The sequence below is a fragment of the Crinia signifera genome, chromosome 4 (genome assembly GCF_055691185.1).
Source record: "Crinia signifera chromosome 4, ASM5569118v1, whole genome shotgun sequence".
Lineage (NCBI taxonomy): Eukaryota > Metazoa > Chordata > Amphibia > Anura > Myobatrachidae > Crinia > Crinia signifera.
Window position 1 is genome coordinate 202529095 of NC_139220.1, and position 17351 is coordinate 202546445.

General features: G+C 44.6%; 1 protein-coding gene across 6 annotated transcripts in view; it reads right to left on the minus strand.

The window, feature by feature from the left end:
- Window positions 1-17351, minus strand: part of UPF2 (UPF2 regulator of nonsense mediated mRNA decay) — a 90614-nt gene that overhangs the window by 43199 nt on the left and 30064 nt on the right. For all 6 annotated transcript variants that reach the window (XM_083183463.1, XM_083183465.1, XM_083183462.1 and 3 more), the window contains exons 11-12: window positions 15324-15437; window positions 14216-14332 (exon numbers count right to left, since the gene is read on the minus strand). In XM_083183463.1, the coding sequence (XP_083039589.1) occupies window positions 14216-14332; window positions 15324-15437 (231 nt within the window). The remainder of the gene's footprint in view (window positions 1-14215; window positions 14333-15323; window positions 15438-17351) is intronic.

Genomic DNA, 17351 nt, shown 5'->3' on the forward strand with positions numbered 1-17351 from the left:
CACCCCTCAGGGAATTCATCTAGGGGTATAGTGTACATTTCAAACCCCCAGGGGTTTCACCAATTTTGATACAAGTGGGCAGTGAAAATGAAAAATTACATTTTTTTACACAAAAATGCAGTTCTGGCTCAAAATTTTTCATTTTCAGAAGGTATGAAGGAGAAAAAGCACCCCAAAATCTGTGCCCCAATTTCTCCCGAGTACGGCAATGCCTCACATGTGACCAAAAAATACCAGTTGGGTGCATGGCAGGACTCAGAAGGGAAGGAGTGATTTTTGGATTTTGCAGCTCAGATTCTGGTGGAATTTTGGTGGGTGCTATGTCGCATTAGCAAGACCCCCCAAGCACCAATACAGTGGAACCCCCCCACAAGTCACCCCATTTTGCAAAGTACACCCCTCAGGGAATTCATCTAGGGGTATAGTGTACATTTCAAACCCCCAGGGGTTTCACCAATTTTGATACAAGTGGGCAGTGAAAATGAAAAATTACATTTTTTTACACAAAAATGCAGTTCTGGCTCAAAATTTTTCATTTTCAGAAGGTATGAAGGAGAAAAAGCACCCCAAAATCTGTGCCCCAATTTCTCCCGAGTACGGCAATGCCTCACATGTGACCAAAAAATACCAGTTGGGTGCATGGCAGGACTCAGAAGGGAAGGAGTGATTTTTGGATTTTGCAGCTCAGATTCTGGTGGAATTTTGGTGGGTGCTATGTCGCATTAGCAAGACCCCCCAAGCACCAATACAGTGGAACCCCCCCACAAGTCACCCCATTTTGCAAAGTACACCCCTCAGGGAATTCATCTAGGGGTATAGTGTACATTTCAAACCCCCAGGGGTTTCACCAATTTTGATACAAGTGGGCAGTGAAAATGAAAAATTACATTTTTTTACACAAAAATGCAGTTCTGGCTCAAAATTTTTCATTTTCAGAAGGTATGAAGGAGAAAAAGCACCCCAAAATCTGTGCCCCAATTTCTCCCGAGTACGGCAATGCCTCACATGTGACCAAAAAATACCAGTTGGGTGCATGGCAGGACTCAGAAGGGAAGGAGTGATTTTTGGATTTTGCAGCTCAGATTCTGGTGGAATTTTGGTGGGTGCTATGTCGCATTAGCAAGACCCCCCAAGCACCAATACAGTGGAACCCCCCCACAAGTCACCCCATTTTGCAAAGTACACCCCTCAGGGAATTCATCTAGGGGTATAGTGTACATTTCAAACCCCCAGGGGTTTCACCAATTGTGGTACAACTGGGCTGTGAAAATGAAAAATTACATTTTTTTTACACAAAAATGCAGTTCTGGCTCAAAATTTTTCATTTTCACAAGGAATGAAGGAGACAAAGCACCCCAAAGTCTGTGCCCCAATTTCTCCCGAGTACGGCAATGCCTCACATGTGACCAAAAAATACCAGTTGGGCGCATGGCAGGACTCAGAAGGGAAGGAGTGATTTTTGGATTTTGGAGCACAGATTTTGGTGGAATGAATGGTGGGTGCTATGTTGCATTACCAATACAGTGGAACCCCCCCACAAGTCACCCCATTTTGCAAACTACACCCCTCAGGGAATTCATCTAGGGGTATAGTGTACATTTCAAACCCCCAGGGGTTTCACCAATTGTGGTACAACTGGGCTGTGAAAATGAAAAATTACATTTTTTTTACACAAAAATGCAGTTCTGGCTCAAAATTTTTCATTTTCACAAGGAATGAAGGAGACAAAGCACCCCAAAGTCTGTGCCCCAATTTCTCCCGAGTACGGCAATGCCTCACATGTGACCAAAAAATACCAGTTGGGTGCATGGCAGGACTCAGAAGGGAAGGAGTGATTTTTGGATTTTGCAGCTCAGATTCTGGTGGAATGAATGGTGGGTGCTATATGGCATTAGCAAGACCCCCGAAGCACGGTGAAATGATGAACCTAATAATCCATAGATGTGTGGTATATTTTGAAACACTCCTTCATACATAGGCCGGGTTTGTCGGGGCAAGTTTCACAGTGGAAAATAGTTTCCTTTCTTATTCCCTTTTTATAGCAAACTTTGCACCTTTTTTGTGTCCTGCCCTTTCTTGCAGTGGAGGGGATTTCGTTGGGAAAATGCTGCCCTGGTACAATACGGGGGCCAGTACTAGAAGTACTGGGGCCCTCTGCCTGCTGGTTCCCAAATACTAGGCCCTTTATGACTTCCTCTTGAAAGTGCATAAATGTCCCCCTCTGGCCGGTAGAACGGAATAGCACGTAAGCGTTATACAGTGCCATCTGGATGATATACACGGCCAGCTTCTTGTACCAGATATTTGTTTTCCGCAGGGCACTGTACGGCTTCAGTACCTGATCTGAAAGATCCACTCCGCCCATGTACTTATTGTAATCTAGGATACAATTTGGTTTTGAGGTGTGGGTACTGGTACCTCGTACAGGGATGGAGGTGGTACTGTCTCCATGAATTGTTGTCAGTATAAGGACATCCCTCTTGTCCTTATATTTGATCAACAACATATTTTCGGTGCATATTCCCCTGCTTTCACCCCTTCTTAGTACTTGGGCAATGTGCGTTTTGGGGAGGCCTCTTTGGTTCTTGCGCACAGTACCGCAAGCTGCTGTACCTCTTGAACCAAGGGCCTTAAACAGGGGGATGCTGGTGTAAAAGTTATCCACATAGAGGTGATAACCTTTATCCAGGAAGGGGTGCACTAAATCCCAGACAATTTTTCCACTAACACCTACGAGGGAGGGGGGGCATTCTGGCGGTTCAATTCTTGAATCCTTCCCTTCATATACCCTAAACTTGTGGGTGTACCCTGTGGTGCTTTCACACAGCTTATACATTTTTATGCCATACCTTGCCCTCTTACTGGGAAGGTACTGGCGGAATTTAACCCTTCCTTTAAAATGTATAAGGGACTCGTCGATACTAATACATTTATCAGGGATGTATAGCTCTGCAAATTTGGCACTGAAATGATCAATGACCGGCCTGACTTTGAATAGCCTGTCAAAGGTGGGATCATCTCTGGGTGGGCACTGTGCATTATCGGTGTAATGTATAAATTTATGGATTGCCTCAAAACGAGCCCGGGGCATGGCCATACGGTGAAATGGGGTGCTGTACAGAACATCTGTACTCCAATATTGCCTAATTTGTGGCTTTTTTACTATGCCCATATGTAACACCAGACCCCAAAACGTCATCATCTCTACTGCATCTACAGGGGTCCACCTAGCAAATGATGACGTGGGGTTTTGAGCAATAAACTGCTGGGCATATAAATTAGTTTGGTCCACCATTAAATTTATAAAATCATCAGAGAAAAATAATTTGAAAAAGTCAATTTCTCTGAGACCTGTTGAATCAAATTGGATTCCTGGGATGGCCAAAAACTCAGGAACCTGGGGCTCAAAATTGTCTGGTGGTGGGGTCCATACGAGATCAATTATTGGGGGGGGGTCTCAGCTGCTCTACGGGGGCGTCTTTGAGGGGGTCCCTCATCATCAGAGGAGGAAGAGGAGCTTAAGACAAATCCTTCAAATTCCCCGCTTGCCTCACTGGCTGTGTCAGAGTCAGAGGCAAGCATGGCATATGCCTCCTCCACCGAATACATTCTCCTGGATGACTGGGACGACATTTGGGATGACATTTGGGATGCCATTTATATTTTTGTGTTACTGGTAGTGAAATGTTTCAACGCGTGTATAGTGTAGGGGGGGGTACAAACTTTATTTCAACCCGGGGGGTATGTAGTGTGTAGTGTGTATGTAGTGCAGAAAAAAAATACAAAAAAAAAAAAATTGAAGGGTTCAAAAAAAAAAAAATGGAAGGGGTTAAAAAAAAAAATGGAAGGGGTTAAAAAAAAAAATGGAAGGGGTTAAAAAAAAAAAAGGTCAAAAATTGAGCACAGATGTTGGTCAGTAACGTCCGTCACTGAACAGCGCTCAAAGGCAACAGGAATTTGATCCAAAAAAAAAAAAAAAATAGATCAACCCTGTGCCGAAAAAGCTGATCAGTGATGTACGTCACTGATCAGCGCACAGTGGCCACAGGACACACACAAAATCACAGTGTGTGTAAAAAAAAAAATGTAAAAAAGACCCCACAGCACTCACAAAAAATAAAAAAAGGTGATCAGTGATGCGACACTGATTACCAGTGAGGGGCAGCAGGTGCACAACCTTTGGTGGTACTGACAGGTATATATAAAAAAAAAAACCTCTGTACCCCCAAAAAGTTGCTGATCACCTCAGATATAGTGATCAGCACAAAAGGCGGGGGCAGCAGACACAAAATTTAGCACTCTCTATCACTCTCTGTCACTATCTCTCTCTATCTCTCACTATCTATCACTCTATGACACTGCAGCAGCAGCACTGACAGGTATATCTATATATAAAAAAAAACCTGCGCCCCCAAAAAGTTGCTGATCAGTTAATTTATACTGATCAGCACAAAAGGGGGGGCAGCAGTCAGTTATATAAAAAATATATAGCACAATCTGTCACTATCTCTCTATCTCTCTCTCTCTATCTCTCTCTATCTCTCTCTATCTATCTATAGCTCTATCACACTGCAGCAGCACAAAATATAGCACTAGGCCTCTCTATCTCTCTCTATCTCTCTCTATCTCTTTCAGTTATATAAAAAATATGGTACTCTTTACTTAGAAGGGCGCCCATCTCGGGCATCTCGGGGATTGAATGCACTAAAAAATCGGGTGAGATCAATCGACGAGATGCCCGAGATTTCCCATAGGGAACAATGTTAAATGTCTCAATTGACCCGATTTTCCTGTTCAATGCCTCAATTGACCCAATTTTTCCATAGGAAACAATGTTAAATGGGCCACAGAGGCCAAATAGGCAACCTGAAGTGAATAATGGCCACCCGAATTGTTAACGCCACCCCACGATCAACGTCAACCCGAAGCGTGGCGAGCGCAGCGAGCCCGCGAGGGGCGGCGGTACGCGTCCTACGACCTTTTCATACCCCCACTATCCACGTCGGCGTGGAGTTGAGAATAGAAAGTGTGGCGAGCGCAGCGAGCCACCGAGCCCGAAGCGTGGCGAGCGCAGCGAGCCCCGCGAGGGGACGCGGATACCTTCACATGTATCCGCGTCCCCTCGCGGGCTTCACAGCTGTCCGCGTACCCTCGCGGGGCTCGCTGCGCTCGCCACGCTTCGGGCTCGGTGGCTCGCTGCGCTCGCCACACTTTCTATTCTCAACTCCACGCCGACGTGGATAGTGGGGGTATGAAAAGGTCGTAGGACGCGTACCGCCGCCCCTCGCGGGCTCGCTGCGCTCGCCACGCATCGGGTTGAGGTTGATCGTGGGGTGGCGTTAACAATTCGGGTGGCCATTATACACTTCAGGGTGCCTATTTGGCCTCTGTGGCCCATTTAACATTGTTTCCTATGGAAAAATCGGGTCAATTGAGGCATTGAACAGGAAAATTGGGTCAATTGAGACATTTAACATTGTTCCCTATGGGAAATCTCGGGCATCTCGTCGATTGATCTCACCCGATTTTTTAGTGCATTCAATCCCCGAGATGCCCGAGATTTTTTACTAACGATGCCCACGATCAAAATCGTGGGCGCCCTTCTAAGTAAAGAGTACCAAAAATATATAGCACAATCTGTCACTATCTCTCTCTCTATCTCTCTCTCTCTATCTCTCTCTATCTCTCTATCTATAGCTCTATCACACTGCAGCAGCACAAAATATAGCACTAGGCCTCTCTATCTCTCTCTATCTCTCTCTATCTCTCTCTCTCTAACTCTCTCTCTATCTAATAAATCGCAGCAGCACAAGATGTCACAGGATGTCACAAGATGTCACAAGCATAAGCAATATCAATGATCAGGTAAGTATTTTGGATGGGTTCTGGTCAGTATAGGCGGCAGCTGGGCACGGTGACCGCACTGCACGCTATTCCAGACCGGAATGGCGTCTGCAGTGCAGTCACCGTTAGTTTAAACCCCCCTCCATGGCTGTGATTGGTCCGTCGGTCCGACGAACCAATCACGGCCTTTGGGGGCGGGAGGGGTGAGGTGGGGTGACACCAGTGTCACCCTTACACCCCGCGGTGATTGGTGCTGTACTTTACAGCACCAATCACCTCCGATCCCGTGTCACCGGCGAACGTTATTCGCCGGTGACACAGAAAACGCTGTGAATGGCTGTTCACAATGAACAGCCAATCACAGCGATCGCCGACGGGGGGGCGGCATCGCCGCCCCCCCTGGGCATGCACGGACATGTCTGCTGTCAGGGACAGCAGACATCGTCCCTCTGTCACTGCGTCTCTAGACGCAGTGACAGTTTTAATCCATGACGTATATATACGTCAACGGTCGGGAAGTACTTCCCGGCCATGACGTATATATACGTCAAATGTCGTGAAGGGGTTAACAGTCCATATTTCTGCAAAAATACTGGATAAAACTTCAAGAGGCATCCTTGGAAATGCAATTATGGGTAGTAGTTGATTTTTGTAACATTTCGCAAATAACCAATGGGTGAGCTACCAAAACCAGGCTGTGACCCTAAGGAGTGCCAAGGAGCACCAACAAAATGGTACAGAAATCAAATAAAACAGGATAGTGAACCAGTGGTCAGGAGGAGGCGGGATTGACAATGCACTGGACAAGCTTGTGTGTGCGTAGAAATTCTGGAGCACTGCCAACATAGAAAGGAGGAGTCAGGTCTGAAGGTGTAAAAGACTGAGGCCCCAAACATGCTGGGATTTCAATCCCAGGATTAGAGTTTTCAATCCCAGGATTTCGGGATTAGACTGCACAGTCTAATGTTGGGCAGCATCTGAACACTTGCTCAGCCGCTGCCCGGCTGTTTCCAATGCTTGGCCTGTTGCTCTGCACAGTGTAATGGTCACGCTGCGTAGGCCGGCTCTCAATTGCGCCTCCAGCTGCCCGACCGTCTCCCAGCTACCCGCGCCCGACCGCACATCCTGCAGAACAGCTACCCGGCCAGGTTCCCAGGTGCCAGGCTTACAGCCAGCCGCACAGCTCCCCAGCTGCTTCCGCCCCCACGATAAAGGTAAATATGCAAGCATATTTTTTTTATTAGGGAAGCCAATCCCGGGACCGGGCATTTTTCAATCAAAAATTCCAGGATTGAAAAAAATGCCCTGGGATTGGCAACCCTAACTAGGGGGGAGATGTATCAAGCCTTCTAGAAGAGATATGCTTAAGAGGAATTTATCAAGTACATTCTATAAAGACTATTCTGTATATGTTGAATGCTTTTACAAATACCAAGTCCTTAAACGCTTTAATAAATCTTACTCTAAGTCATGCAGTGACATCACAGCAGAAGATCAGTAAGTAGCCCCCCCCCCCCCCCCCCCCCCCCCCCAAATAAAAGTAGTTTTTATTCTTCAGTTCCTATGAGTGACAGTTAATAGTATGAGCAGGCTGTGTCGGTATCAGTTGAAAAAAAATCCCTGCCCTCTACTTTGAATCATTCCAACACAACATTTTGTATAACTCCTACACAGAAATGAATGACAGAAAATTCCACAAATTCAAGAGTAAATTCAATCGTGTCTGAAAAGATGTTAAACATTAAGAGCAGTAATCAATTGTTTCAGCCAATTCCCCAAATGCAATGCGCACCTGCTGGCAATATTATTTCTGCCAGCGGGCAGCGCCATCATCATTTTTATTCGCTACTCCCAGGTGGCAAGTTGAAATGCGCAAAAAGTCACCCCATTTGAGTCATCAATTGGGACTTTTCATGTTGTGCCCATTCGTTTAGTCAGGCTTCACCGCTATGCACAGCTAAACCTCACCATAACACGCATGAAAAAAATCAATTGAATAGATCTCCTGTCATTTTAGATGATAGATCAGACAGGGTATACCAAATTGAATACCACCCTAAGAGGCTTTGTGTTTTTTTTTATACTTAAATGACCTTATAACAATACGGTTACAGACCTACATATTCCATTTAATCTATAAAAGGTTCTAAACACAGTTTAAAGTTGGGGGTCACATGCTTGTAAGATTCCTCATAAATGATGCCATCATAAAATAAAATAAAAGACCAATAGAGCCAATAAGACTGCTATTTACTGGTGTGCAGTGTGGTCTACAAAACCCTTCACCTCCATTCTACCTGCTACACAATGAAAGGCTGCTGGATAAACAGCACACTCAAGACTGATATTTTTTTGTGAATCTTTTACTGGGCTATGTAAATACTGACAGATGTTTACAATAAAGATAAAGACTGTAGTTATGCAAGTTTAGGGTCATCAGGTAAAGAATCTATGTAATGAAAACATAAAGAAATCAGAATACCTAAACTCCAGAAATGGGTAGGAGGGTAAAAGTAAACTATGCACATTACGGACATGTTGACATAGAATTGTGTGAAACAGAATAAATAAATTAGAAAAATATAAAATTAGCTGCTCTTGTGCATAATAACAAAGTGAGTATCGACAGATGTTTACAATAAAGATAAAGACTGTAGTTATGCAAGTTTAGGGTCATCAGGTAAAGAATCTATGTAATGAAAACATAAAGAAATCAGAATACCTAAACTCCAGAAATGGGTAGGAGGGTAAAAGTAAACTATGCACATTACGGACATGTTGACATAGAATTGTGTGAAACAGAATAAATAAATTAGAAAAATATAAAATTAGCTGCTCTTGTGCATAATAACAAAGTGAGTATCGGATCAGAGCCGGAGATTGCAAAGGCTGCACGTAGGATTTGATGGATCCCACAGCACTTGTGGGGATCGCATACAATATATAGAATGCAAAAGTGCTGCATATGATAAAATGCATGCGATCCCGCCACCTGGGAGCCCAGCAGCTAGTTGGTGGTGTATTGCATGAGAGGGAGGCATGCGTTACCTTGCAGTAATGTCTGTTTTTGGTACTTGTTTCCTAGCAGCACGGCGCCCATCTTATGCCATCGCATACCACTAATTAAGGTATGCGATGGGACCCGATTTTCGGGTCCTAAGAGCCGCACTGTACAATTTTAATGTCGCATCGCATGCCATTACAATGGCATGCAATGCAATTTGTAATTGTACAGGCACCCTGATGGGTGATTACTAGAGACAGGATTATATGCATTTGCATATTTGCATATGCATTTGCATATTTTGCCCATTCTCACTGGTTATTGCATATTTTACCTAAAATCTAGTGATGGTGCATATTTTAGGCCCTGCCACCTTTCCACCCGCGAGTCACAGCACTGCTTTGCCCTGCTGCTGCTGGCCAGGTAGTGGTAGAGTGTGCAGGCTGGGGCAATATGTACGCAGTGTGGGGAACCTTGGATGTATGCTGTGTCTGACACTGCTTTAGGCTGCCAATCCATGTTGCTAAAAGTCAGTCAGGGCAGATGCCATTACGAAGCTCCTGAACCTATGCCTGCTCCTGGCCTGGGACTTTACACCAAGAGACAGACTTCTGCAGCAGAGGAGGCGGACGGAAGGGTTGTGACATCAAGCGTTGCGGAGCAAATGCCATGTCACAGTGAGTATGCGGCGCAGGGAGGAAGCCTTCCACTGCGCCGCCCTCACACGCTATGCTGACATTTGATCCATCAGCGCTGGAGATGAGGGTCCATGTAGTTGATGCAAGAAGAGCTTTGGACGCTGCAATCTGCTGTAGCAGCCATTAAGAAAAACAATCCTGTGTATAGCGCTAGACATTTGCAGATGCTGTGGGCCTATTTTTGAGGTTTATTTGCAATTAATTTTATGCTGATTTTTAAATAAATAAGTCAAAAATTACTTTTTTTATTGTTTAATGTAGCATATTTTAACACTTTTCATGCATATTTTAAGTATTTTTCATGCATATTTGCATGCATATTTCAAGCTTTTTATGTTGCATATAATCCTGTCTCTAGTGATTACTATGTTAAATGCACTCTCACGCCACCCCCACTATCAACGCCAACCAGAAGCGCGGCAAGCCAGGCGAGGGGCGGCGGTACACGTCCTCTGAACTTTTTTATACCCCCACTATCCACGTCGGCGTGGAGTTAATTTTATATAGCCCGAAGCGTGGCAAGTGCAGCGAACCCCACAAGGGGATGCGGAATACATGTGAAGTAATCCACGTCCGCTTGCCACGCTTCGGGCTCGGTGGCTCTCCACACTATATATAATCAACTCCACGCCGACGTGGGTAGTGGGGGTATGAAAAGGTCGGAGGACGCGCAAGGCCGCCGCTCTCCACGCTTCGGGTTGGCATTCATAGTGGGGGTGGCGTTAACAATGGGGGTGCATATAACATAGTAATCACCCATCAGGGTGCCTGTACAATTAAAAAATTGTTTTGATCACATCGATCGCATGCGATGCGATAAAAACGATGGCATAAGATGAAAATCGTGGGCGCCGTGCTAGGAAACAAGTACCCTTTTTTTTCTCTAAACAAAGAAAACAAAAACACAAGTATAAACTCCATAAAGAGCTTGACAGGATATTTTGTGATGCTGGGACACCAGGATACTCCATTGATACTAGGTTTATTACTTCCAATTTGTCATTATCAGCGTCCGGCCTCTGCCATGTACAGACTTCAATACATAAATGCTAATTAATTTTTCTTTTGTATCAGTTTTGCCAGGGAAAGTAGGTTACAGGCAATTTAGAGACTACTAGGCTTCAAATAACATACAATTTATGTTCTACCTAGTAGCAAAAAAATAAAATAAAAAAGTTGCTGGTACAAGGGGCGTGATTCTGGTTGACTCGCTAAGCAGTGTAAATTCACTGCTTAGCAAGCCGACTAATGCCTCTGGCCGGGCGAATTCCCCCCCCCCCCCACTGCTGAGTGTGCATTCTCGGCGCATTATGAATGGATGTTTAGCCTAAACATCCATTTGCAGTGGTGCGTACGGGGCAAAATCCTTTGAAAGTCACCGACCATGAAATGATTTTTCCCCTGTATATGCAAGTCTTGAATAACCTATATTTGCGCTATCCGGTCTAAGAACAGGGCAGTCTGTAGGGTTACCACTTCAGCCCTTGTAACCTGTGTAATGAATATGTGTCCAGAATTAAAGGGATGAGGTAGTAACCCTAGCAGTCGGCTGAAGTCCTGTGATGTCGGTCACCCGCGTGCGTTCGCAGGGGGATGCTCAGAACTTTTCTGGTTGCACCCAGCGCTTTCGTGAGTACGCCCAGGAAATGCTGGATGTCCCCAGTGCTTGGACATAACCCCGACATTGACACAGTGGCTCACGTTGCAGCTTTCGCTCAAAGCCACGCCCCTTTTGCAGATGCCTAGGTACTTTTTGTGGTACTCTTTACCTAGAACGGCGCCCGCGATTACAATCGCGGGCGTCGGGGGTAAAAAATCGCGGGCATCGCGGGCACATAAAAAACGGGTGCGACGCGATGCCCGCGATTTTCCCATAGGGATCAATGTTAAAAGTCAGATTGGACGCGATTTTAGCGTTAAATGCCTCAATGCCCGCGATTTTTACATAGGAAACAATGTTAAATGGGCCACAGAGCCCTAATAGTCCCCCTGAAGTCTTAAATGGCCCCCACAATTTTTAACGCCACCCCACGATCAACGTCAACCCGAAGCGTGGCGAGCGCAGCGAGCCCGCGAGGGGCGGCGGTACGCGTCCTCCGACCTTTTCATACCCCCACTATCCACGTCGGCGTGGAGTTGAGAATAGAATAGTGTGGCGAGCGCAGCGAGCCACCGAGCCCGAAGCGTGGCGAGCCCCGCGAGGGGACGCGGATACCTTCACAGTTATACGCGTCCCCTCGCGGGCTTCACAGGTGTCCGTGGCGACGCGGACACCTGTGAAGCCCGCGAGGGGACGCGTTTACCTGTGAAGGTATCCGCGTCCCCTCGCCACGCTTCGGGCTCGCCACACTATTCTATTCTCAACTCCACGCCGACGTGGATAGTGGGGGTATGAAAAGGTCGGAGGACGCGTACCGCCGCCCCTCGCGGGCTCGCTGCGCTCGCCACCCTTCGGGTTGACGTTTATCGTGGGGTGCCGTTAAAAATTGTGGGGGCCATTTCACACTTCAGGGGGACTATTAGGGCTCTGTGGCCCATTTAACATTGTTTCCTATGGAAAAATCGCGGGCATTGAGGCATTGAACACTAAAATCGCGTCCAATCTGATTTTTAACATTGGTCCCTATGGGAAATCGCGGGCATCGCGGGCATCGCATCGCACCCGTTTTTTAGTGCATTCGATGGTCGCGATGGTCGCCGTTCTAGGTAAAGAGTACCCTTTTTGTTAAAAAAAAAATAACACACATTTAAAAGGGTTCCCACATTGTAAAACCTTACTTAAACAAAAAGTAATGATCATGTACAAGTCATGTACATTTATTCTTAGAGCGGCAATTCAACACCAGGCAATATATCCTATAACATCAGTGATGTCTGGTTAAGCATATTTCTGCCTTTAACAGCAGCTCGTCATTTCTAGGATTTGCATAAAACTAAATTGCTGTGTACCATAATGGTTTGTTCACACCGGAGATGAATGGACCAAACAGAATCAATGGGGTTTATTTACTGAGTTCTATTAAAGATGGGGTGTTGCTATGGCCAACCAGATTCTATCCATTATCTTCCAGAAGGTGCTAAATAAATAAATAAGGAGCTTTTAAATTGGTTACTATGGGTTAATTTATTATCATCATCATTTATTTATATGGCACCACAAGGGTTCTGCAGTGCCTGACAATACATAGATGAGCAAAAGAACAAGAAAATAGTGATTTACAGTACAAATGCAAATTAGGACAAGCACATGGTAAATAGAAGACAGCTGCAGCAACGGACACTGATACAAAGAAGATATGTATGGGAAAAAAAAGCGCAGAAATTCAAACGAAACTTGCTTGTGAATCGGGACACGGATACTGTGCTTAAGCGGGCTTAAGTAACCACACTTACATTATATTCCCAACTCGCGTTCACATAGCAGTTTCTTTGAGTATATCCACATCACAACCGATCAGCATCACAGGTTTCTTGTGTACCAAAACAGGTGAACCAAACTTACATTGAATTTCTGTCACACATGCACGTAACAGTTTCTTTAAACTCCACTCCAAGATCACAGTAAATTAATTTATTCAGAACAAGGATCCACAGGTGGATATCCACAAGACATTAAAAACAGCAAACAAGACAAGTGTCACCGCGATTTTCTGAGTCAGCTGATGTTCCGTCTCCCTGGCGCTGCAGACACTGGAGGGAGAGCTCACTCACAGGACACGGTCCGGCACTTGCACATAGACTTCTGACGGCAGGTGACGTCAGGATAGTCACGTCAACGCGTTTCGGAGTACCTCCTTTCTCAAGACGTCTAGAGAAAGGAGGTACTCCGAAACGCGTTGACGTGACTATCCTGACGTCACCTGCCGTCAGAAGTCTATGTGCAAGTGCCGGACCGTGTCCTGTGAATGAGCTCTCCCTCCAGTGTCTGCAGCGCTGGGGAGACGGAACATCAGCTGACTCAGAGATTTGCGGTGACACTTGTCCTGTTTGCTGTTTTTAATGTCTTGTGGATAGCCACCTGTGGATCCTTGTTCTGAATAAATTCGTTTACTGTGATCTTGGAGTGGAGTTTAAAGAAACTGTTACGTGCTTGCGTGACAGAAATTCAATGTAAGTTTGGTTCACCTGTTTTGGTACACAAGAAACCTGTGATGCTGATTTGTTGTGATGTGGATAAACTTAAAGAAACTGCTATGTGAACACGAGTTGGGAATATAATGTAAGTGTGGTTACTTAAGCCCGCTTAAGCACAGTATCCGTGTCCCGATTTACAAGCAAGTTTCGTTTGAATTTCTGCGCTGGTTTTATCCCATACATATCTTCTTTGTCGAATTGCCTGGTTTGGAGGATTGATGGCCTCCTGAGGAAAAAAACCTAGCTGCTTTTCCCTATAGCGCCAGTTACAAATCTCTTCTTTTTTTGGTGTTGTGGACACTGATACAAGTATAAAAGTAACAGATCTAATCTTAGAAAAGCACATGAAGAGAGAGGGCTTGTGAGAGCTTACAGTCTAAATAGAACTCCCATCTTAGTAAATAAACCCCAATGATTGTTATAATGTTACCGGTATAATAAGCATTTTCTGTTTCACAGGTTATATATGAAAATACCAAATAGCTACATGCTCTAGATAAATGCATGATACATACTGTAGGAAGAGCATGCTTACCAAAAGTACACTAGTTCGCAAGTGGGAGTCTGGAGATCGGAAAAGAAATCTACCACAAGTTTCTAGTAGAGTACAAGCCATTTCAATGTGGTGATGTGAAAAGTCTGACAGCAGCATCTGTGTGGATAAAACGTAGACATGTGAAAACTAGTCAATGGTTATTTTTATGTAACAGTTTTAAACAAAGCATTTAGGATCACTTCAAATACAGAGTCCCTTATTGATGCAAGAGCAGCTATATGACGCACTTACAGTACCTCTGGATGTAGGAGTTTTTGTTTGGAGCCACGAGGGAGGACAGTTTTGTTGCCGCTAGCACCATTTCACTGGCAACTCCCCCCCCCCCCCCCCTTCCCATATCCAGTTGAATTTACCCCTATCTTTAACCTGCAACTACATTCATTTCTCTCATATATGACCACAAAGTGCGTATTTACCACCCCAGCATAAAGAGGCATTTCTAGCTATAAGATATAGAACTCCGATTTATGTGGGAGAAAAATTTGATTTTTTTTTTACTCTCTTGGAGTCCATCTGGGATAAGCTGTGCCATTACTCTGGGGTGTTAGGAAGTGTGCTATTACTCTGGGGACCTCCCAAAGCAAGCTAAGAAAGGGTGGGTCATATCCAGCAAGGCCGCATACAAAAATCTGTGCCCCACATGGACATCCTCTACTGTGAACCTATGGAGCCCACAGAATGCACAGATGACCAGCAAGCTGCCCTACACAGCTGTTCCACAGAAGTGCAGACAAAATGCCCAAGAGGCACCAACAAATATGGATAAATGAAAATACAGCGGGCCTTGAATGTTGATTTTACACAAATTATCTTTTTCCTCATGACAGTCTATCAAGACATTGTATATCACACCCAGTGATACCCCCAACCTTCACCACCCCATGACTGTATACTTAATCTGTTTTTAACTGGTCATCTACCTGCTCAAACTGAGGTCTCTGTCCCGTTTCTAGCTGCATTTGAAGCTGTTGGAAGGGAGGTGAAACAACGCTCCCAGCGTGCATTTCATATCTTAACTTAGATATATATACAAATCTGTACATACCCCCGTACACATAAATAAAAGTAAATATACTATAATACAAACCTTTAAACAATGCAGAGTGTCTGTTCGGCTGAACATTTTAAACTTGGCAAGTTCTCCAATGAATCTCACCGTCTTGTTCTTGGTTTCAATGTTGATCTGATCCTTCTTTCTCACCTAAATATGTGCAATAGGTTTTGTAGGATTATTACTATATTTTTTGAGAAATTACAATCTTATAAGCAATTCCTATCACTTTTTTGTTAAACAACTATGCCTGCTTTTCTCTAAGAATCTCGGATTGGTACAGGCTACATTTTAAAAACAAGATACAGTACTGTATGTTGTTGGTTCAGAGGAATTTTAGTTAAATTAAACCCTAGGTCCACCTGTAGAGAAATATTTTCACATATACAGTATAAAATGCAAGAGCACCAAGTTGTTGATTCAATAAACTTGCCCCCACAAATCCATGTGGCAATATCCCGCACTTATGATAGCTCTGGGCTCACGGATTTTGTGGGCTGAGCATGAAAATCAGAGTCCGGTGTGAGATTAGGTAAAAAGATAAGTGAGGGGTAGTGCAGTTGGCTGTATTTACACACACTGTTGCAATGGTAATTCACCCCCTCTTTGCTAATCTACTTGACCTCTAAGTATGAAAGCATAAAGCTTAACTCACAACAAAAAGGATTCACTATTGCTTTTAACATACATCTTACAAAAAAATAAAGTTTACAACAATAAAATCTAATTCCTGAACTAGCCAGTGGCCACCGTTAAGATGAATGTCAGACTCCCTGGTGTCCAGGTGATAAGCCCCGCCTCAAATCACAGCTGTCAGCAAAGCTACCCAAAGCTAGGAAGATACACACAGGACACTGCTGTGATACCAAGGCAGGTCCTCCACTTGTGGGCACCAGGAGAACAACCAATGTGTAACCTATCACCTCAAACCAAATGGGTATTCGATGCGCTAGTCAGAACATCCAATTAGCACTGGGGTGCTGTTCTAGTTATCAATTAGAGAAATATACAAAACACAAGGAGGGAGTGCTGCTTGAACTGAATAAAAATGTATAACAGTCTTGCAAATAAAATAATTGTTACCTATTAAAAAGGCAACACTACATCAAGTTACCAATATTAAACACATTAAAATAATCTTCAATTAAAACACTTCAATTAAAAGTGTTGAATGTGTTTAATATTGGTAAATGGGGATATATTGTTGCCTTTGATAGGTAACAATTTATTTTATTTTGTAAGATTGTTATAAATAACCCCTTTCATTCAGTTCAAACCGCGCTCCTTATGTTTTGAATATTTAGCACCTCTCCTCCTGCTCCCTCAGAAGTCACCTCAGCGCTGCTCTCCTATATCCTCCTGGGTTTGTGCATCACTGTCCCTACTGACGCCTATTTTTAACTGTCACTGGTCATGTGACCTGTTCCTTATTGCCTGTGCAACTGCCGGGACAGCTGGGATTGTTTCCCCTGTGTAATCACATACACTATAATGTATGGCACATTGATATACGTAATACATTGTACAGTGCAGTATTACACATGTTTATGGAAGACAAGATAGGCCAAGTGATTCTTATCTGCAGGCAAAATTCTATGATTCCTAAGCTAAGTACACACTAGGCTAAAAATATGGGATGTCGCATAAACACTTACCGATCATTGGGCCAATGTGTTTTGCCTGATATCACAACTGGGTGGCATTTACACGTGCCTGCCCAATTGTTCAGCCAGTCACCAGCAGCCATTGCAACAAGTGGCAGCCTGTCCTCTCTCTCCCCCACTATCCGGCTGTGGCGTGCGATCACACCCTCACAGGTGCCCGGGGCCTGGGCAAGCTGTCTGCACCCCTGGCAGCACTTTGTCTCGATTTAAATCCGATCGACGGTGGAACTTACGGCGGTGGTCCGGGGTCCCAGTGGCGGAGCAGCGATCCAGATCTGCCACAGTTGTAGTCAGGGGTCCCCTTGCGGCATAGTGACAGCTGCAACTTTTTTTGTATTTTAAAATGGCCATGGCCAGCCAATCACAGCTCGCCAACTCATCACCCTCCTATATTAGCCAG